The sequence below is a fragment of the Phycodurus eques genome, chromosome 4, assembly GCF_024500275.1.
Source record: "Phycodurus eques isolate BA_2022a chromosome 4, UOR_Pequ_1.1, whole genome shotgun sequence".
Taxonomy (NCBI): Eukaryota; Metazoa; Chordata; class Actinopteri; order Syngnathiformes; family Syngnathidae; genus Phycodurus; species Phycodurus eques.
Genome location: NC_084528.1, coordinates 28,393,136 through 28,415,813, shown reverse-complemented (window position 1 = coordinate 28,415,813; position 22,678 = coordinate 28,393,136). Strand labels below are relative to the sequence as shown.

Below are 22,678 nucleotides of genomic sequence, written 5' to 3'. Positions count from 1 at the left end.
GTATACTACATGTACTTCTAAAATTATGGTATTTTGTATTTTAAGCCAAACATAAGATTTCAGGGTGAAAATGCTTGATGCAAGTGAGAAACAGACTACCTGGTAAAAAGAAATATCTTAGCAGACAAAGCTCAAGCATATTTTGCTTTGATTTAGGACATTCGCATTTGCAGCGTATCATCAAAATACATGACATCACTTCCAGCAGTGACGACATTATAAAGGTAGTTCCGGCTTTCCGTCACTAGGGGCCAGTATAAACCTGTCAACACAGGATGTGGAGTTAGCAAAGGGCGCCATTCGCAGAAGAAGACATCCCCCCCCCCTTTTTTTTTTTTTTTTTTTTTAATGGTGTGGTCGGATGCTACTCACTTTATGCCTGAACGCCGACACTACAGCTTTCCCCGAAAACGACGTCGGCTCTGCACTGTCCTATTTGTGGCGAGGATAAACGTCGAATTCTCCTACGCCGCTACTTTTGACATCACGGCCGAAGTAAGCTAACGTTGTCATCAGCGAGCCGGCTAAGGCTACGCTTAGCTTGTTAGCATTAGCAGGCTCACGTTCCATCAAAATAGCGTCTGCCACTGACAAAAATGTCACAACCTAACTCATTTGTTCAAAAAAAAAATCGATCACTGGTATGCGTTTTGAAGCTCCCGTGACGCGTTGTTGATGGTTTTGCCTTACCTTAAAGGTTGCTTATGTTGGAATAGCTATTCTGCGCGTGTTAAACAGCAAAAGTGTTAAACGTGCTCCAGTTGAACGCGTGACGAGTCAAAGAAAGCCTTGTCTTGTGAAAATATTCTTACATCTCCATTTTAAATGTTTTTAAACAGGTGCCACGTTGAAAGTATATTCTCCTATTCCCAGCCCGATGATGGAGCGACTTCAGGAACCCCAGGAAAGCAGTGATTTGAGCACTGGAGGGATTTGCTTCAGCTGTGAACAGATCTTTTCCAGCCAGAAATTTTTGGAGGAACATGTGTGCCCCTTTACTAGCCACATCTGCTCGTGCGGAACAGAGTTTGGCGTATACGAAGACATGATCTGCCACAACTTCACACATGAACCAGGACAACAGGTGCTGCATCACGAAACAATAAAGAAGCGGCGATTTGAAAAGCACATTGAGGAAGAGGAGAAGCTGAAACGCTTCAAGTCGGGTGAAGTTGTCTGGAAAGCAGTTGGTGCATCTGTGTCGGGGAAGCCGGCATTGCAGTCGCCCTCCGCATCAGTTTGTTCGACAAAGATTTCAAAACCGATCTCTCACATGCCCACCATGTACCCCTCCGTGTGGTCGTCCATTCTGCCTCGCAAAGCTGGAGTAGACATGAAGAGTAGTATGTTTTCTGGTGCGGGGGTGCCAACAGTGGATCTTTGGACAATCTACCAGCCTGTGGTGGTAGTGCAAACGGTCCGCAAGTGGAACCAGTGGAAGCCGTACACTTGTGGTAAATGTGGCGAGGGTTTCGTCACCAAGCAAATGCTCATTTCACACATTACGACTCACATTGCAGATAAAATTTGTGGCTGCATTGGATGTGGCCTGCTGCTTTCCAGCAGGAAGTTAGTGCCTCGCTTCCACGCGTGTAACTCCCCCAGCACCACGGCCAAACTCAAACTCATTACGGCTAGGCCACTGAATTACAAAAATCCTGTCCCGGAAATAGACTTGACTCAGAGCCCGCGCAAGTATTCCAATGCGGGTAACAAAAACAGTCAGATGCTTCAAGTCACCTCTGCCCTGCAGTTGAAAAATCTAAATGTCCGAACCTCCGGCAGAGTCCCTCAGGGAGCTCGCGCCACGCCTTCCCAGCAGGTCAAACGTCAAAATTCCATGTTAAACACGGCCCAGAAAAGCAGCTGGAAGCATTCGCCCTCGCCCACGACGACGAGCGTAAACCTGAGCCAGTCCGTGGAGACGTCCTCGGGGGTAGCCGACTTCACGTGCCGAGTGTGCCACGTCCCCTTTGAGAGCATTCAGCAGCTGCAAAGGCACAAGTGTCCCAAAGCTGACGAGTTCATGGCCAAGCACGGCCGCATCGGCAAGGTGATCAAGCCCAGACGGGATGCGGTCGTGTCCAAGGCCACCGTCACCCGGGTGAACGGTGAGAGGAGTTATACGTTCCCTGCGGACGTCAAGAAACAACAAGTCGCTTACGACAAAGGGCGACACGCTGAAAATGTGGGTACAGGAGACGATACGGAAGACGATTGTTACATCGTGGAACCCGGACCAGAAAAAACATCTGAAATGATCTACCAGGTCACCTCATCTGTTCCCATTAAAACTTGACCGGTTTGCACGTCGCACATTGCTTATGTTCATTCCAAAGGAGTAAAATGTTTCCTGACACCTGTACTTTTAAAATACATGTATGAGTGTATGCTTTTAGATTTGATAGAATTTAATATGCATTTGAATCTGGCTGGATCCTGTTTGTGTCAGGACAAAACATCTGAATTCTCTTCAGTTTACCAGTGAATTTGAACATTGGTGCTAAATTACAAAGTCAAACAATGTAGGCTAGTGCTAAATTACAAAGTCAACCAATGTAGGCTAAAGATGAAAAGTGTGGCAAAAACAAAGGCGCTGTATTATAGTTTTCTTGTCCTTTTTCTAAATATGGTTTAGCATGATCAGAATGTGTTAGGCTTTGAGGATTCACTTCTGTGACCATTTTACTTTGACTCGTTTAAAGTGAACTTTATGTATTAAACTATATTTTCAAATTCTCACTTGTTTCTATTTTTCAAAATTACTTGTCCCTGATATCCAGTTTATGGTCCATGTACTAGTACATTACAGAAACAATGAAAATCAGGCATCTCATCAGCATATTGGTCAAATATCACTTATCTATTAGGCAAAAAAGGCTTAATACAGAACAGTTATATTTTGGACAATGAAAATATAAAATGGTAGGACTGTAATGCGATTACTTACATTACGGTGTTGGACAGATTTTCGATCAGACGACTACATGTTAGTTACTGGTAAGGAAAAACTGCACTAGTTGACATCTGCGCACAACTTGAGACACGTTATTAACGAGCAGACTTTTATGTCGCTAATGGCACACAGTTGTCAACTAGTGGACAATTTTGCCTCACGAGTAACGTAGTGGCCCTAGCGACAAGTGGAAAGCTATCCTGCTTTAGGTTGTGCTTGTAGAACGGAAGTGGCACTAGTAGCGGAAAACAAATGTTACTATTAAGCCACATTCTCTCTACTAGTGTCCTAAATTGTCTTAACTAGTGAATGCAAAGAACGTACTAGTACTTGGACCTTAAGTTGCATATCAAGGATATCGAGTAAATGCTCAAACAGCTTTCCATACTGTTTTTTTCTCTCTCTGTTTTTTTTTCCTCTCTTTGTTTTTTTTATCTTTTGACTATCGTTTCTGGTCTTGTCTTTATTGTCCAGGAAAGGTCGTCGTTTGGAGGTACACAACACTAAACGGTCAATGAAAATCTTTCATTTTCCGTACCGCTTATCCTCAATTTTAATTACATTTATTATACTCATATTTTTTGGAGGGGAAATTAAATTTACAGTATGCTGTGTACAGTATTTTGTGTTGCACACAACATGGAGGACCAGATCACACGTGGAGGCATGAAAGGAGATATTCAGAGTGAAAGAATATTGTAGTTTTTCACCAACTTTTTCATTTTAAGACGTCACCTATTTCCATATACATAAGCTAACCAGCACAGGCAAGCCATTCCACGTCACAGCCAATATTTGGGAAACATTGGCATAATAGTGACTACTATTTAACTGTCATTCAAATGACAAGTTCAAGTGTTATTCGTTTGTCGGCCAAAAGAAACCAGAATCGTCAATTCTCCTGCTTTATGAGATCAATAACGGCTGCGGATACAACTGAATAGTTTCTCGAAGTCAAAACATCGTACTCAGTGTATGTTGTTTGCATTGCAATCACTTCCATTGCGGGGCATTCCCAAAATTCCAACTGCACATGAAGTATCCACTTGGTACGCAAGACGTGATTGACAGGCTCTTGTGTAGCTTTGTGCCACCGTACCGACGTAGTCAAGTCACGGCTGCCCAAAGGCGATAAAAGATTAAAAAATAATAATAATAATTAAAAAAAAGTCGGGGCAGGTTTACAAATTCTAATTGTCAGACTAATGAATGTGGTTGTATGTTTATAAAACAGCCACGCAGCGACAACGCTGGTAATAGCTTCGTGCTAACCAGCACTAGCTAGCCGAGCAAGCCGTCAGTGCATGGGCACCAAGGGACCAGTGTTGACTCTCCCACTCAGGCAAGCACTTTGGTTTTTTTTGTTTTTGTTTTTTTAACTTTTCAATTTACAGTCACCAAACAATATTGGCAACTAAGTCTTGGAGAGCATCACTGGCATTGACAATGTGCCATTGTTGTTCACGCTTTCGTGAGTGTTGTTGGTAATGAGCTAGCAACCGGGCCTACGATAAGCAAAACGCCTTTGCTGTTTAGTGTAATTGCAGATTTTAAGATGGATAGCAAAATAAAAAATAAAGCGTCTGGGACAAGGTTGCTGCCGTAATAAAAGGTTACAGACGCAGATGTAAGATGGACTGAATTAAGCTAACCTACGAGACATGTTGCGAATCTACTACTTTTGTCATTTAATATTAGTGCAGTATTTGTAAAAGGTCATCTATGAAAATATTGTATTCATGAAAATTAATAAAACTCCACATAAAAATCAGCTTACTCCTGGAAAATAATACCACAACTGTCAACAAATGATTTAATGCAGTCCTAATTCATCTGAGGTTTTTATCTTCGATCTATCTGTCTTTTGAGATCATTTTTGGTGGCATATATGGTTTAAACTATTTATGTAAGCAATTCTAATCACTTTTAGGGGAACTTCACAGTCGGGCTCGGTCCCAATTCCCTACGAATAGCAGGGGTCCACTGTATTTTATTTTGTCCGATATGCCATTGTGGTTCCTTAATTTGTATTATGATAATTCTGGCTTGACTGCCATTATCAAGCATAAATGCAGCATATCTTGCTTAAAGCATCGGGTACACCTACTGATTTTTAAAAAATTGTTTATATATATATATATATATATATATATTAACAGTTTTTTTTTTAATGTGAGAAACCAGACAAATCAGGAAAATATTGGTGTGCACTTACTGCTCTTATAGTGGATCTCAATTTAACTAACACAGCACATCATTTCTTCACAGGCAATCATTTCTCCTCCCTTAAAACCGATGTTTTTCGTAGTACTAATACTGACCTTTGAGATGTAGTGTGGTGCCACCGTGCATCCAGAATGCCACAAAATACAAAGATGATGTAGAAGTGAAAGAAGAAATATAACAAGCTAGACTAACTCTTACCTCAATCTGGAAACTACATTGAGGTAAAAAAAAAAAATTGTCATTATCTTTTTTCTTGGTAAATGACTTTTGAGATATGTTGTGTACAGCAACAGCACAAGCTTTTAGGTCGCTGTTTCACACTCACAGTCTGTGGTTCCACAGACCTTGGTGTTAAACACACACACACACGAGGATTTGGAATCAGAAATATGAAAGTTGATTAACGTGTTAAACACACACACACACACACACACACACACACACACACAGGGATTTGGAATCAGAAATATGAAAGGTGATTAACATTTGTGATGGTCGTCCCGGACGTTGTTCTGAGCAAACCGGGAAGAAAAATCACTTTTCACACACCCCACACTACAGGATATTCAAAGACATCAAACAATCAGGTTTTGAGAGAGATTTGAATAATGCTGAATGCTGAACCCCGCTTTAACAATAAAATGTTAACATTATTTCTCGTACATCTTTTGAGTTAGACTCAGAATCATCTTTATTTGCCAAGTATGTCCAAAAAGCACACAAGGAATTTGTCTCCGGTAGTTGGAGCCGCTCTAGTACGACAACAGACAGTCAATTGTCAGAGAACACTTTTGAGTCATAAAGACATTGAGAAAAACAGTCACTGAGCAATAAAAAGTTGCTAGTTATCTGGTAATTCCTGTACAATTTATTTTTATTTTTTTGAAAATTATGTAAAAAGATGAATTACACCCTGCTAATCCCTGTTTATTCCACAGACCCATGACATGGGGAGTAAAATTTCCTTCAGCAGAAGAAGGAGTGACCAGTATACAGTCTCTGAATTAACCACTGTGACATCGCACCCTTGTAGTTCCTTTCATGCACCTACAGACTGCAAAGAGGTAGCTAGTTCGTAGGACAAATACACATCTGTTTGCCCTACCAGTCATCCATCCCACTATTTTCTACTCTGCCTTTCCCTGGTTGGGATTACGGCCACCTTTTCCATCTGATTTAGGGCGAAATGTGGACTACATCATGGAAAAACAAAAAGATTAGCAAAGTAACAAGACTTAAAAATAAACCAGTACCTTGTCAGGGGTAAATAATTTGATTAGAATTTCCATGGAGATACTTTTATGGATTCTGCTTTTACATGTGCACTTACATGTGCCTTTCTGATAATTTACATTTAGAACACAGTACAGATGGTTCACCATAGTCAAATCTAGTACAACATTTAGCACAGTAGCCAAGCAACTGTTAACAAAACATTCGAACCATTATCCATGGTGACATATGCCACAGTTGCATGCCTGGGCCTGATGAAATACTATTGTGATGTACCTGTGTCTTTTTGTCTGTCTTCCACAGGCACCTAGAGATACAGAATGCAGTGAGGAGAGCCAGGATTCTAAATGGGGGGAGGAAATGAAAGTGAAAAATCTATCTGAACCTTTATCTGCATCCCATTCATCAGAGACTCTGAAATCCGAAGGACCTGTTGATACTAACTTGCAACCAAATGCCACGTCACAGTTAGCGATGGATGCAAAGGCTGAAATGGCACCTGCAAGTGTGTGTCACTTGACAGCAACCAATAATGGATTACCTTTGGCCGGTCGAAGGAAAGGTGGTCGTCCTAGAAAAATAAAACCCTCAACGCTTGAGGATAAAGTGTGTACTACTACTAACGACCCTGTGGCAGATGAACATGGAGAGATCGGCACTGCAATGGAAGTGCCAACTTGCTCAGAAAGCCACACTGCTGAGGCTGTACCCAACAACGTCAAAAGTCTCTTAAATGAGTTGCCTCACAATGAGACCGCTGGAACTTGTCCAGTCCCTGATTGCAGAGCAGAGGATGATGTCCCTTTGGGGTGTAAAAGAACACGAGCAAGACCAACGAAAAGGGAGATTGCAGTTATTAAAAATGTTGTTTCCGAGGCTCTTTTTGTTAATGAGCCTGGAAGTCCGACACAAAAACTGAGAAGTAAAAAAAAAAAACATTTCTTAGCACTAGAGGAAAACAGCTGCTCTGATGTTATGGTTTCCCCAAAAGAAATGGAGGTGTCTCCTACTCCTGAAAGTAGCGCAAGACTTGACGTTATTGAAAAATCTAACTTGCAAATTGATTACCAAATCCCTGCTAAAGTTTTCAAACCAGATGTTTCTCTGGAGGCTGTGGTTGTGGCAAGTGGTGACACAGGTTCTGCCGATGTAGCAGAGATTGGAAAACTGCAAGGTGGGGATGGAGAGCACCTGCAAACTGTTCCAGACAAAAACTCAAGACAACTGTCCCCGAGGCCTGTAGAATGTGATACAGACAAGCAGGTGGAAAGGGATGGGGAGCATATACAGGTGAACAGTGGTGGAAACGGAGTTGACCTGTCACCTCGGTCTGTAGAAGGAGGGACAGTGGCGCAAAGGCACAGTGACCATCAGCAGGCTCTTTCAGATAGTTGCCTGTCGCCACAGTCTGTAGAACTGCAGCAACCAAAAGGAGCTGAAGGTCTCTTGCCTCAGATTTCCAAGCAAGCAGATCAACAAAGTGGCAATGATGTGCCGGCGTCTTCTGAAGAAGCACCTGAACCGGTTGAGATCCCCTCTGTTGTCAAAGTGGAAAACGAAGAGGAACCGTTGGATCATTTAGATCCCTTGTCCAAGTCAAATAATCCTAGCTGTTCTCAACAGATTGCAAAAATGACCAGCAGTTCTGAAGGTCAGTACATTGAACAAAGCGTTTTAAGGCGAAGAAAAGGCCGCATGAGAAGAAGGAGAATAACTATTTTGTTACGTCAAGAAGATAAAGTTGAAACTCAACATGAAACAGACTGTGGTGATACAAATACAGAGGCTGATAAAAACATAAGCTACACCCAAAAAGGGTCTAAAACCCTGTTGAAATGTGGTGTCTGTAGCCGCACATATAAATTTATGTCTCAGTATGTCATACATCAACGCGTTCATACAGGAGAGCGACCCTTTGAATGCCCTGAATGCAAAAGAGGTTTCAGCAAGAAATCAAACTTAAATCTACATCTTAGGACGCACGTGAAGAATACCTTAAATAAAGAATGTACATTTTGCAAAGTTACATTCTCAGATGACAAGTATTATAGTCACATGAAGATGCACACTAAAGTGCAGGAACGAGAAGCTGTCATGTTAAATGCGGAGGACAGCCCTGTAGAAACTCTTCAGAGAGCTTTGGCCCCTGAAAAGAGTGAAAGCAAAGTGTGCCAGTACTGTGGGAAGTCATTCAAATTTCAGTCTGCCCTCATAAGACACGAACGTGTCCACACTGGGGAGAAGCCTTACAAATGTGCTATTTGTGGCAAAGCCTTTGGCCAGTCATATTTCCTCCGTGTGCATGAGCTGACACATTGGTCGGTAAAGCGTTACAACTGCACAGGCTGTAAAAAGTCCTTCAGTCATTATAGCAATGCAAAAAACCATACATGCCGACCTCCAGGAAGCAACTCCCAGATGCAGCCCAGCGATCAGGTAGCAAAGGCTTCATTGACCTACTCGTGCCACATCTGTAAAAATGTTTTGGAGAGCCTGCAAAAGTTCAACAAGCACATGAGAGATCACATAGGTACAAAGCTATATCGCTGTTTGTATTGTGATAAACTGTTTGGTCTGCTATCCGAGTTTCATGCCCATTGTAGCATGTGCCAAGGAGAAAAAAATGGCTCCTGTTTTGCGGTCAAGGAGGAAGAGAGAATGTCAGTGGTAGAGTACACAGTCTCTGCGCATAGGTTTTCATCAGAACAGAAATCAGACTCCTCTCCCATAAATGGCAATTGTGAAACTTACAAAAGGCCACCATCCCAGATCAACTGCAAGAACTCTCACTTGGTGAAACCCTTCCAGCCGACAGTCACACCGACACGTCTTCGCTCTCATTTTGTGTCCAAATTGAACAAACTCGACAACAGATCGGACCCCAGGAGCTATTTATGCCCCAGTTGTGGTCGTCTGTTCAGACACATAGGCAGACTTCGAGCCCACATGCTCACTCACGCTCCACATCAGCGTTACACATGCTCCTGTTGTGGGAAAATGCTTCAAAACTGGACCAAACTGTGGCGTCATCAAAGAGTCCACCGACAACGTCGAGGTCGTTTCACGTGTACAATATGCGGGAAAGGATTCCGTTTTGTCGAGTCGTACAAAAAACATATGAGCGAGCACCCGTACTTCCGCTGGATTCAGTACAAGCCTAAGACGGTGTTCCTGCCTTATAATTGTGATCAGTGCACAAGTCGTTTTAAAACTCTTGATTTGTTGTTCAGTCACCAAATTTGCCATTTCTCAGCACAGGTCACACGCCAAGACTCAGTTTTTGATCTGTCCATGGATGATCATTCACCACAGTCGAATAGCATGTTAAATCCTACTCCAAAGCACCAATCAGCAACATTGTGTCATGAACTGGGAAACAATGCCCTTGTGCCATCAGTCCCAAAAGGCAATGCTCTTTTGGGCCCCACAAATCAAGTCTTGCATCCAAGGGACTCCCCTATCCTGACTTTGAATTTATCTGACCAAAAGCAGGATTTTGGTTTGAATAAGACTGCCCAAAGTCCCAGAAACACACATCGTATGCAAAACAAAGCCCTCAGTTGCCACAGAAAAGATGGAAATGTGATGAAAAAGCAAAAAGCATCTTTGAGAACTGCAAACAGATATTCATCCCCAAACAAAGGGGCCTCACAGAGCCTTATCTGTGCTATGTGTGGTAATGAATATACTGCTGTTTCAGATCTTTATCATCATTATTTACAGCACGCACAATGTCAAGTGTAATAATAGCCTCAATGTATACGATGCAACAGTGTACAGTACATACCCACTCCACATCATACTCTACAACTAGAAATCATTTTTGCATTACAGTACATAGGATGTATATATTTTGTTTTGATGTTCAAAGATAATGCACCCACGAGTGCAACCATTTTTAGTAGTAATTGTCAAATTAATCCATTAAAAATTAACTAACTTTTTTCACCTCATACTGGATTGTGTTTTTTTATTAATTTTTCATGTGCATCTTTGAATTTATTTTGAAGCATATAGCAGATGTTGTGTTGAAAATGTAAATCTAATCAGGCATACAGACTATTGTGTGATGTTGGAAATCAGTCGATCCGACATTTCCCAGGAAAACACTGACAAATGAATAATGAACGTCTTGCGCTCTAAAATATATGATTTCATTAATTGTTGACGGTCTATCTTGAGTAAAATGCAGCCCTATGGGGCACAAGCCAGTGCAAACTGTAGGCCGGTCCCAAGCCCGGATAAATGCAGAGGGTTGCGTCAGGAAGGGCATCCGGCTTAAAACCTTGCTAAACAAATATGAGCGTTCATCCAAAGAATTCCATACCGGAGCGGCCGTGGCCGGGTTAACAACGTCCGCCACCGGCGTCGTCAACCTGCAGGGCGCCAGTGGAAATTCAGCTACTGTGGGTCGAAGTCTTTAGTTGGAAGACATGGTGCTGCGAATCCAGGAGTTGTAGTTGCAGACCTTGGCGTAGACACCAGGCTTGTTCCTCTGGGCGCAACCGTAACCCCAGGACACGACACCCTGAACCTGGCCATTACACACCACAGGGCTACCAGAGTCTCCCTGCACAAGTACAAAATACATACACCGTGAGCACAAAAGGTTTTGGTTTGTTCGCTTGAAGACTCTTTTTACTCGAACCTGGCAGGAGTCTTTTCCTCTAGGAATCCAGCACAGAACATGTTTGAGGTAATCTGTCCGGGGTAGGAATTCCTGCAGCTGCTGTCGCTACGAATTGGGGCATCCAGGCACCTCAGACGATCAGGGTAGTTGTCTGAAGAGGAGAAAAGAAAATGTGAGTGTTGATGGAGGAACAAATGGTTCCTTTTAGTTTTTACTGACTTACAACAGCCGCTCATGTTGCCCCATCCAGAGATCAGACTGCAGGTGCCAGAGCCGGCACAGCCGGAGGGCAGGGAGACAGTGCGCACGTAGATGTTGAGGGTGGCAGGCTTGCTCAGCTTGATGAGCATGATGTCGGTGTCCAGGTTACGGCTGCTGTATCTGGGATGTCTGATGACCTTGGCAGAGTTGATGGAACTGCTCCGTGCCCTCATTGACGGCGATGTGCTCACCAAGACGCACCTGGATGCGACTGCACGGAAACACACCACGGGTATGTCAACTTGAAAGGTTTTGAGAAGTATTAGGATGTCAGCAAACATGTTCGCTCACGACTTGTAGCAGTGAGCGGCAGACACCACCCAGGTGCTGGAGATCAGGGAACCTCCACAGAAGTGGTAGCCAGAATTCAGAGAGACCTCGTACGCCAAAGAGTTCTTTCTGCACTCATATCCTCCAACAATCTTGTCGTCCTGTTCGTCAATTGCATTTGTCTGTAAACTAAGATGCATTTTGGAAAACCCATTTGCTCTCAGATATCCTTTTGTACCAATAACTGTTTTATCATCTGATAAACATTGATTTCAGGTAAAACTAAGTTGGCTGTGGTGTGCAATCAAAGCTGTTTTGGGACATTTGAACGGAAGTTCCTTTATATCCAAGACAAATGCCCTCAAAGAGTTTTGAAACAGCAATTTGATAAGAATATGCCATATCAAAATGATTGTGTAAACTATTTATTGTGAAATGTCACCCTAATTGATGATTACTTTGTTTTCCGTGGACAATAATGACATTTAATACAATTAAGGAGGTAAAGGCAAACTCGATTTTTCTCCATTAATTTGTTTTTTTGAATGTTTCACTTATTTTAAATTTCTATTTTGACATCCATAGCCTTGCTATATGCTCATTTCACCAAACAGCTCTGCTCTAAAGGTTGCTCCTTTCTTTTCTTTGACGGACATACTACTTTTTTCGCCGCTAATATGATTGGGGTGCACTGTGGAAAACAGGTTTTTGATATAATTACCACAAACATTTTCTCATTATGTCATCTTCCTTCATTTTTTAAAACCTAATAAGATGGTCTTTTATAACCTTTAATTAATTATTTAGTTAACAATGCACTGAAAGCTAATAGGCAAATGTTATGCTGGTCTTTGGTACCAATGTCTTCTTAGTATTTAGTAAGTATATATATATATATATATATATATATATATATACACACTGTATAATGCAACTCCTTTATATTAGGCTATTACAGTATTGATACAAATTAGCTTATCTGACCATGTTAAATGGTCAACCTGTGGTCACTTTAGAAAAGAAAAAAATTCAAGTGGTTATGGGAAATCTTTATTGCATACAACTCATGAAGTTGCAGGACTGTTGTAATGATTATTTAACACATGGACAGATGGTAATTCCACGCTGACATTCATCCATTCAGTTGGATGACATGGTGCTACGAATCCAGGAGTTGTAGTTGCAGACCTTGGCGTAGACACCAGGCTTGTTCCTCTGGGCGCAACCGTAACCCCAGGACACGACACCTTGAAGCTGGCCGTTACACACCACGGGACCACCAGAGTCTCCCTGCAGGTACAAAATACAACATGAGAACGAAAGGTTCGGTTTGTCCACTTGTAAATTCGGTAATCTTTTTGTCCGAACCTGGCAGGAGTCTTTGCCTCCCTCCAGGAATCCAGCACAGAACATGTTGGAGGTGATCTGTCCAGGGTAGGAGTTCCTGCAGCTGCTGTCGCTCAGGATGGGAGCATCCAGGCACCTCAGACGATCAGGGTAGTTGTCTGAAGAGGAGTAAAGAACTCATGTGAGTCTTGATAGACGATCAAGTGGGTCCTTTTGGTTTTTACTGACTTCCAGAGCCGCTCATGTTGCCCCATCCAGAGATCAGACAGCGGGTGCCAGAGTTGGCACAGCCGGAGGGCAGGGAGACAATGCGCACATAGCTGTTGAGGGTGGCGGGCTTGCTCAGCTTGATGAGCATGATGTCGTTGTCCAGGTTGCGGCTGCTGTATCTGGGATGTCTGATGACCTTGGCAGAGTTGATGAACTGCTCCGTGCCCTCATTGACGGCGATGTTGTGCTCACCAAGACGCACCTGGATGCGACTGCACGGAAACACACCACGGTTATGTCAACTTGAAAGGTTTTGAGAAGTATTAGGATGTCAGCAAACATGTTCGCTCACGACTTGTAGCAGTGAGCGGCAGACACCACCCAGGTGCTGGAGATCAGGGAACCTCCACAGAAGTGGTAGCCAGCGTTTAGAGAGACCTGGTAGGCCACAGAGTTCTTTCTGCACTCATATCCTCCAACAATCTTGTCGTCCTCATCGTCAATGGGAGCAGCAACTGCAATGCATGCATAACATTTGTATCAAACGCAAAAACCAAAAATGTTCTGTTTTATTGCCCACAGGAGAGCAGCGAATACTCACAAGCTGCAGCACACAAGGCTAGGACAATGAAGTACTTCATGACTGTTCTGAAGCCAGTGGACCGACACAGTGGAGGATTGGTGGGTTTATATACTTATGAACTCTTATGTCAACTCTTTATCTGAGAACCTCCGAGAACATCAAGCATTTTCCCATGTACTGTGCAAAATGATTAAACATTAGCCCACCTGGGAAGTGCACCAGCATGGTTTAAGTGAGATATTTTCCATTGCTCATGTCTAAATGGACACAGATGTAAATAGTGGTATTAAAGATCACATAGGGGCAAATAGGTTTGGATTTCTTTTCCCCCTTAATAATATATTTTTTTTTAAATCCATATTGAAACTGCATTTTGTATTTCAAGGTATTTTTATTGTCAATTCTTCAATATGCGTAACACATAGAGGATTGAAATTACGGTACTTAAGGGCTCAAATATAAAAACTAAATAAACTATAATATATACAGTATAAAAAGTATTAATAGAATGTTCAAATATCAAAGGTCACGTGACGTGTGCAACATAGTCAAGGTCAGAGAACCAAGGCAAATAAGACATTTTTAAATTAGATGACAAAAACACAATGCCACTAAAGTGGCTGGTGCAATCCTGAGTCTAGTGTGTGTGTGTGTGTGTGTGTGTGTGTGTGTGGAGATCTACATCTTTGCGGGGCGGCAGAGTTCAGGGAGCAGGAGCGGGCAGAGAGTTCCGATTTCTGACAACCTGATAAATAAAGCTGTCTTTGAGTCAGCTAGTCCTGGCCCGCAGACTCTGCAGTCTCCTGCCTGATGTCCACATCGTAGAAGAACCACCAACCCCTCCTCGTAATCGACAAGCACTCCAATTCGCTTAGGCTTCCTTGTCAAAGACAGTCGGACAGCACTTCTGTGTTGCGCCTGCAAATATGAGTTATTTTTCAGTCTGAGGATCCAGCTTTTCATCCAAAACTTATACGTGAACTTCTGGACCTAGCGCAATGACTGCCTGGCTACTTCGAAGTCCGCAACGATGTGGCGCGCGACAAAAATTGAGGTTGACATCCGAAGGCCGTACTTTCGCTGTGTCGGATCTGTTGCGTTGTGTCTTTTCTTTTGCGCGAAATAAAGCAGTTTTTGTCGTGTGCGGAGCAACGTGGCTGTAGCAAAGAATACAACATAATTGAAGTCATGTTTTTGTTAATGGCCTTTATCAACTCCTAGGCAGGGACTGTTAAAAGTTTGAAGTTTGGATTTTTATTGAAGGACATTCTTATTTTGTTGGGGTTGTTTTGTTGTTGGCCTTTGAAAAAAGATTTACATAAAAAAGAAAGGTAGTTGGAGATAGATAAATAGAAGATAGAGAGAAGAATTCATGTTATCTATTTAAATACAAAACAACAAACAAATACCACTGATGTCTTTTATCGCAAATTTGATTTCTCGTGTTTATAATATTCAAGTTTGTTTATTCCAGAGTCAGTGTTTAAGCAAAATGTAAGTTTGTTGTCAATGATAAACTTTAACGCTACATTTCTGCAGAAAAGGGAAACGTGCACATCGCAGTGATTTTTCATTAAATATTGAGTTTGGCCCGTGACGTTGTCCCAATTTGTATTTTTGAGTTTGACACCCCTGATGTACACGATCCCTCACTAGCTTTATTTAAACGATATTGGACAAATGAGGGGAGGTTTATAATTTATTGCAGTGTTCCAATCGTATGGGGAAGACAATTGAAAAGATCCACCAAAAGTAAAGTACTGCAGACTTTGGGAATGAAGAGATTAAGAAAACTGCTGGAACGGAGAGTATTTTAAACGACCATTGTCCTGACAGTAAAAAAAAATAAAAATATATATATATATATATTTTAACTTTTGGACTGAAGTACATTTCAGTAGGTCTATGTACGTATTTTTACGCACATCTGATTTGTACTTGTACCTCAGTACAGTGTGAATACTTTTACCTATATGCTTTTACACCGCTGTAAAGATGTCCTAACTTTTTTAAAACAGTCTTTATTGAAAATAGTCAAATAAATTATAATAACACAAAAACAGATAGTCATTCATACATAAACTAATACCAACGAGGGGTCAGGGGGATTTTAAATAAAAAAACATTAAATGAAGAGCATAAAATAACAGTTAACTATTGTACTCATGAATTATTGTCTGGTTAAACCGCGATTGGTGCTATGGGTATGCCTCCCTAGTTGCGTCATCAGAAAGCGACCGCCTGCGGTTTGTGTACCCGTGCCGAGCTGTACCGATTTGTGTTTTGCCTCCTCCCTCCGTCCTCCATGCGTCGTTGTCATGAGGTAGGAATAACGACAGTTTGACATTTATAATATGAGTAATATCCGCGTCGCTCTTTGTGACATGTCCAATACGCGCCCCAAACAGAACGTGTGCTAGCGTGTTAGCTTTAGCGGCTAGCTTCTCCCAGGCTCTTGTCACCATGTCAAAGTATGTCCAGTGCGCAAACGTTGCGGTCCCAATTGCGCATCGATTGCGACGCGGCGCAAAAAAAAAAAAAACACCAACAGCAACAACAAAGCGGAATATTATAATCGCGTGTGTGCGTTTATATAAGTGACGAGTTTGTTAAGCGTGTCACGTCTGTTTGTTGTCTTTTAGCGTCGGAGGGGATCCTCATTTCAGGCTGGGATGATGCATCTTTGTCAAAACAGCTGGGCGGTCAGATGAACTCAACACTGGCCCATTTAAGTACGTTTTATTAACATAGCGGATTTACAAATATAGGATCTGGGACCTGGACATTCAAATTAGATTGATTTTCAAGCAGGCACGCGGCGTTTTGATCGACGTATGTTGTGTGCTTTATCATTGGTTATATACGTGATGTATTTGCATAGGTTAGAGGAACCAATTTTCAGGTTATAATACCGCACTAGTTTTATAAAGATGGGAGGAACTCTAGTCTCGCCCTGTTCCATCTTTTATTACAGCTATCAAAATGTGGCTTGATTGGCCTGAATAGTGTAATATACAGTGCTTGAAGTGGAATCGATCTCTTTATATTTTCATTTAACCTTTATTTAGCCAGAAAAAAACAAACCGAGATAAAAAAGATCTCCTCAAAGAGTGTCCTGGTCAGGACAGGCAACAAACACACGAAACAGGTTTGACAGGACAAACTAAAAACATCCAGACAAAACAATCTCATAACACAACAATCCTAGATGATCGATACAGTGTAGCAGTGGCTTGAATTTACTCTCTGCTGTCTATTTTGGTTGCACACTACTACTGGCGGGCTACATATTTGGGAACTGGCCCTTTAGTGGGGCCTTAAACCACCTCTTAAAACACATTCACTGCCATTGACGGCTTTAGAAGTCAAATATCCATGTTAACTGGCAAACTATCACATCGCTATTGTAGAAACCAATACTGCACAAAAATGCAATGTAACAGCACACAACTGTGCCATGTACATTATTTGGAGCGGTTTAGAATCAATATTATCTAATGACATGACAAAAACATACAGCATTTAAATACAGCATACTCACCAGGAATGCGGATTATTAAATTGTGCAGATTACCACAACCGTGTCTCAGTCGTCGAAATTTGCTTGCTCCGAACAAACCAACCAATCAGAGGAAGGAAAAATGCCCTTTGAGGACTTAAAATCTGATTGGTCAAAGATATGCTGATATAGTTGATGTTACATTGGCCGGGACTACTGATTCTGAGTGCAGCCAGGAGAAACACTATGAAATGAGGAGTAATAGAATTTAGGTTGTAAATGTAGGTCACTGCTTCTGATAGTGTTTAGGCCAGTCGAGAAAGCTTTCCTGACCCTGACCGTCTACCACTACAGTGTAGTGACTTTATAATGTCTTAGACGGTATCTGCGGAGATACCTTGATCCGGTGTTAATGGGGCCGCACTCGTCAGCACCAGAATTGGCCCCCCAGTCAGTTCTACGCTGAAAGCGGCCCCCGACCCATGACGGAGTACTGCGAGGACGGGGGGCTGCTGTATGAGCAATCACCTCCCATGCACATCAAAGTGGAGTCTCCCGAGGGACACTCTGCAGGGGGGGCTTCCGACAACGGCTTCCCCAGGGATGACGATGACTCGGACGGCAGCTGTGACCAGAGCAGTGGACCGCGCGGGGGGCTGCCCTTCAACGTGGTAGTGGTGCACCCTAAACTCATGGCGCCCGGCATGTCCTCAGACGACCTCTTGTCCATGGAACAAAGTAAGCCGTCGCTGCTCTACTTGTGGATTGTAGAGAGAAAACATGAAATAACATGTTGTCCTAGAGCGCTTTTCTATTTCAATGAGGCATATTATGCATTTTAGAATAGAATAGATTTTTCCCTTCGATTTAGAACCTTTTTTAGTAACCTCTGTGACATGCTTTTGTCAAAATATCCCAAGGAGGAATAATCAGTACACCCCCCCCCCCCCCATTTCAGGCAAAGGCATTTTACGGTGAAACAAGGAAATAAGCAATTACTTAGCTTATTTCATATCCTACCAACAAGGGACCTTTTAACATGCAAAAAAGAAAAAAAAGTTTCCAATTATGCCTGAAAAGGAATAGGAATAATAATAACTTGAGTCTGACCCCACCTTTCTCATGAATATTGATACAAAGGGCAGTCAAAAATTGAGCCCAAATTAATCTGATAACAATTGCTTTTTTATTTTAAATACTTGTCTGAAGGTTTATTTTGAAAAACTTGTTTAAGCCTGTCCTCTTCCTGTCTGCCATTTTGGAAATTAGGTCATTGTCGGTCAGAAGCAGAGAGCTGTGATTGAATTTCTTACTCTGGAAGGGGTTGAACCACCACTAAACATTTTCAAAATGTTGCAAAATGTGTATGAATGTGGGGGGACGCGCTTTGGACTGTGGAAGCTGCAAAAAAAAAAAACTATTATAAAAAGTCTCCCTGATGAATACATTTGAATGAATCGATTCATCAAGCATCCCAACTCAACTAGTTTCTTCCTGTGTTTGTGGTTGTGCCCCCTACAGACGGAGCTATGTCAGCTGCACTTGCAGCCAATGGCGCGGGCAAAAGAAAAAGTCGCTTCAGCGGCGCGGAACTTGAGGTGTTGGTGTCCGAGGTGACGCGGTGTGAAGGAGAGCTGTTCGGCCCGGCGGGGAGGCTCCGACGGCGCGAGAGGGAACGCATATGGGCAGGAATCCTCGAGAGGGTCAATGCCGTGTCTAGAGTCCCACGTACGCTTCGGGAGGTCAAAAAGCGCTGGGATGACCTGAAGAGACGCAATGGCGGCCGCCTGGCGGACGCCCGCCACCGTAGCTGGTCTCTGCCACCCGGCAGATCGTCGACGCTCGGACAGTCCTCCCAGTCCAGCCCCAGGCTTCAACATGGCAGGCAAAAGCAAAGCTCCAGACCAAAGCCCACTTTCACGTGCTTCCCCGAGTCGGACACTGGTAAACTATTTGTCTTTCCTAGTCTGATCGGGAATTTTGAGGGGAGAGGATGGGAGGAGTACAAAAAAACAAAACATATTCTTGATGTCACTTTATAACAAAGCATTATATGCACTAACTGCGCACTAACTGCTTGCCCTCCCTTGTCAATTTTACATATGACTTGACAGCATTTACAGAGATGGTTAAAGATGTAATTTCTCAAAAAGGCTATTTTTTATTAATTTCCATTGAAGACATTGTGAACTGTTCTGGCATCTAATTGAATGCATCTGTCAGAAAGAGACAAGCTAATAAATAACAATACAGTTGTAAACTTGTTTACTTTTTGGCATGCGGTAAAGACAAATGTATACAGCGTGTGCCGTACAGGGACGGTCAGAGGATAGGCAAACGTTGGCCCGTATGTTTAATTGAGTATTTCTAACTGCAGTGAAGACAAATCTGCTTTAGCACGGAGCGACCAGTAGTGCTTTATGTGACACAAACCTATATACGACTTTCGTTGCTAGGAACGGGGCGCCATGAACTAGTTTGCGCATCGGCGTAAGAATATGTCATCACGTGGCGCAATGTCACACTCAGTTACCACCGTATTTACCGGTTTCCCTTTCTTTATGTTTAAGGTGCAGAACTGTTTTTCATTCACTGTAATTATGGCTTTACTCCTGCGTTTGCGTCTGTTATGAATGTACAAATTTGGATTACGTCATAGTCTGAGGACTCCCCCGTAAGAGAAATGGTACCTATTCAGCCGTGGAAAACAGCAAATGGCAACCTTAGCAGGGGTAGGCAAAGGATTAATTTAAAAAAATAATAATAAATTAATATATATTTTTTTTGTTAAATAACTGAATTAATTGATTTTGTGTAACATTTTAATTTTTTTTTTTTTTTTTTTAAATGCTAATTACCGTAATTTCTCGAGTATAATGCACGTTTTAAAAAACAAAACAAAAAAAACCCACTTCACTACAAAAATTGACACACAACCTGCGAAGTGGAGTAGGAACCAAGCAGTTCTTCAAACTACTTTCTTACAAAACACATTTTATGTTCATGTTTTCAGGTTTTGGAGGGGAGGGGTCCGAAAAAGATGCTTTGGACAAGGATGACGACAATCCAGAGCACGAGAGAGATATCGGGGATCCTGACTGTGAAGACGAAGAAAACAGCATGGAAGACAAACTAGGCCTTGGATTAGGTCTGGGCATCGGCGCGCCTCCAACCTCAGAACGATGGCTTCCTCCCTCCCCGCTGTACAGCGCCCCTTTCTTAAACGGCAGCCCGGAGCCCAGCAGTCCTCAGCCGTCGCTCGGAGCGCAACAGGGTCCTCTCGAAGCCCCGCCACGCGGCTCCTGGCTCGAAGACGAGCTGCGAGGGGTCGGAGAGGCGGCAATTCAGCTTGGAAATCGGGTGGACAAGAGTCTGCGGGAATTCGCCGACTGTTTCAGGCAGGACATGAGAACGCTCGTCGCATCGCAAGAGGCCTTGGCGCTCAGTCTCCAGCAAAACAACGTCCTCCTGCAGAGGCTTTTGGGAGTGCTGGAGGCGCAGCAGCAGCAGCAACGCGCGCCACAAACGAACCACTCGCAGACATCGCAGCAACAGCAACATATTGAACAACATTTACAGCAGCAGATTGAAGACCCACGGCACACAGTGCAAGAGCAACACAAACTACATCAGCTCCAGCTCACGCAGCATTCAAACTGCCCCTCCGCTGGAGTCACGCTTCCTTCGTCGTCGCCGCCTGACCTACAAACCACTTTTCCCTCGCATCCGCCCGCTGGCGTGAATGGGTGCGTGCAAAAGCCGCGACGAGGAAGAGCTCTCGATCACAGACGCAGGAGACGGCGCTGAAAACAGAAAGGACCGGCTGGCAGTTAAAAGCACACACTAGTTTGCATACTTGCTCAATAAGGGTGTGAAGGTGTGTCTTGTTGTTTTTTTTCTATTGCTATTTGGGGTTCAGCTTCAGAAATACCCATTGCACTTAAAAGTTGTCCTTAGAACTATTAGATGTGAGCCTATAGGGTGGCCTTAAATTTTAAATGTACATATTTTTGTGCTATAAGCCCTCCTAACAAATTGTGTTGAGAAGCAACTCGACCCCTTTAGACACATTCTTCCCAGTCCAGAATTTAGTGGAGGTGTTTACATTCATGCTTTTCAATAGAGCTTGTACTGTAAAAAAAAAAAAAAAACATTGTCATGTAATGAAACTATAACTTTTGGGGAGTAGTATGGTAACTGGAAAGTTAGGAATGTTTGGCCTGCGGGTGAAATTGCAGGATGAACCTAAAATGCACTACAAACATTACAGGTGGACTTATTTTGACCTTCTCTAAACCTTTGAATTCACATGTTAACATTTTCAGTACATTTTGCACAACTTACTGTCATATAGGCAAAATTTTATCCATGAATTGACCAAAACATTTCCGGCCTAAGCTCCGAGCGGTAGCTTGTTAACATTTTGAGACCAAGAAAAACTCGATCAACAGTACTTTGCCATTGCGAGGCTTTAAATGACGTTCTTTGAGGGAAGTGGTTACTGAGATCAAACACCTGCTGTGAATTTTGCCATACAAATGTGCATTCAAAAATTCAAAACATTCAAAAAGGTTATTTACAGGCTCATCCTGAAATTTCACCCGAAAGCCCAAAGTGCTGAACTTTTTGTGATTACTGTAGTGTATATTGTAGTTCAACTGCTATTGTAACTACCCGCTATTGTATGCCTGTGTTTTAGCAGTTTCATGGTGAATACTTTTTCAGCTTAGGTGACACATTCAAAATGTGTTGCATTCAATGCCTTAATGAGGCAAAAAATAATAATAAATGGCGCCTGATTTTGCTTGCCTGCACCATCAAGAAAAACTTGAGGCTTTAGCATTACTGTTGGATTGAGTCCAATTGAGGGCAAATATATCCCTGCATAGTGTCAGAGTTGTGTGTAGATTGTTGTCTAAAAACACGCATATTGCTATCATATTTATAGTTTTGCACAAGCTATATTTTGTAGATATATATAATGTATTAACACAAATAAAAGTAAGACTGGTTGATGGCCTGTGGAATTCTCGTGTAGGTGGTTATTGCAGGGCAGCATGGTGGGGTAGTGGTTGGCACAGCTGATGTTCGGGAGTTTGACTCTCGACCGCACCCTTTCTGAGTTTGTTCTCCCTGCACTTTCTCACACACGACAAAAACTTGGTTAGGCTCTTTGAAACACTTTCCTGCGAGGTTAAACTTGGGTTAATTGTGGCCCACATTGCACTTATGGTTTCACTCAGACGGGCATTATTAATGTGAAAATCATATACTGTCAATGTTATTACGCACACCAATAGCCACTGCATTTCATTGATCTACATCATTTTGTCAACAAATTGAATTTGAAATCAGAAGTCATCACGGGCCGACTAAATAATACAATTGTTCAATTTATCTCAAGAAGGGATTATGTGAAAATGAGCAATTTTGAGACACATTCCATGCCAAAATGAAAAGAAC

At 42.5% G+C, this 22,678-nt stretch overlaps 4 protein-coding genes and 1 pseudogene across 9 annotated transcripts; 2 read left to right on the top strand and 3 right to left on the bottom strand.

The window, feature by feature from the left end:
* The first annotated feature begins 348 nt into the window (after window positions 1–348).
* LOC133401730 (uncharacterized) lies at window positions 349–2,742 on the top strand. The gene is made up of 2 exons (XM_061675040.1): window positions 349–495; window positions 840–2,742. The coding sequence occupies exon 2, from the start codon at window positions 878–880 to the stop codon at window positions 2,297–2,299; it is 1,422 nt and encodes a 473-aa protein (XP_061531024.1). The 5' UTR covers window positions 349–495; window positions 840–877; the 3' UTR covers window positions 2,300–2,742.
* A 1,273-nt stretch (window positions 2,743–4,015) lies between these two features.
* Window positions 4,016–21,421, top strand: si:ch211-261d7.3 (myb-related transcription factor, partner of profilin). 6 transcript variants are annotated; one of them, XR_009768456.1, is made up of 9 exons: window positions 4,016–4,298; window positions 6,121–6,246; window positions 6,719–11,217; window positions 11,296–11,538; window positions 12,721–12,872; window positions 12,952–13,104; window positions 13,297–13,574; window positions 13,716–13,814; window positions 16,359–17,700. XR_009768456.1 is itself a non-coding variant. In XM_061675035.1 (9 exons), the coding sequence occupies exons 7-9, from the start codon at window positions 17,698–17,700 to the stop codon at window positions 21,020–21,022; spliced, it is 1,473 nt and encodes a 490-aa protein (XP_061531019.1). In that variant the 5' UTR covers window positions 6,121–6,246; window positions 6,719–11,217; window positions 11,296–11,538; window positions 12,721–12,872; window positions 12,952–13,104; window positions 13,297–13,814; window positions 16,359–17,697; the 3' UTR covers window positions 21,023–21,421. The 6 variants fall into 6 exon arrangements, 3 of the variants coding, with proteins under 3 accessions (XP_061531019.1, XP_061531021.1, XP_061531020.1); XR_009768457.1 differs by having other exon boundaries at window positions 13,297–13,814; window positions 16,359–16,448; window positions 17,594–17,700; XM_061675035.1 differs by lacking the exon at window positions 4,016–4,298 and adding exons at window positions 18,737–19,159; window positions 20,229–21,421 and having other exon boundaries at window positions 13,297–13,814; window positions 16,359–17,953.
* LOC133401086 (trypsin-3-like) lies at window positions 10,836–11,776 on the bottom strand (annotated as a pseudogene).
* On the bottom strand, window positions 10,836–11,776 carry LOC133401954 (trypsin-3-like). The gene is made up of 4 exons (XM_061675486.1): window positions 11,598–11,776; window positions 11,269–11,507; window positions 11,069–11,196; window positions 10,836–10,985 (listed from the first exon to the last, which is right to left on the bottom strand). The coding sequence occupies exons 1-4, from the start codon at window positions 11,774–11,776 to the stop codon at window positions 10,836–10,838; spliced, it is 696 nt and encodes a 231-aa protein (XP_061531470.1).
* On the bottom strand, window positions 12,661–13,776 carry LOC133401734 (trypsin-3). Its single transcript, XM_061675045.1, has 5 exons — window positions 13,735–13,776; window positions 13,486–13,648; window positions 13,152–13,405; window positions 12,945–13,081; window positions 12,661–12,866 (listed from the first exon to the last, which is right to left on the bottom strand). Exons 1-5 carry the CDS (start codon window positions 13,772–13,774, stop codon window positions 12,717–12,719), a joined length of 744 nt encoding a protein of 247 aa, XP_061531029.1. The 5' UTR covers window positions 13,775–13,776; the 3' UTR covers window positions 12,661–12,716.
* Window positions 21,422–22,678: the final 1,257 nt, after the last annotated feature.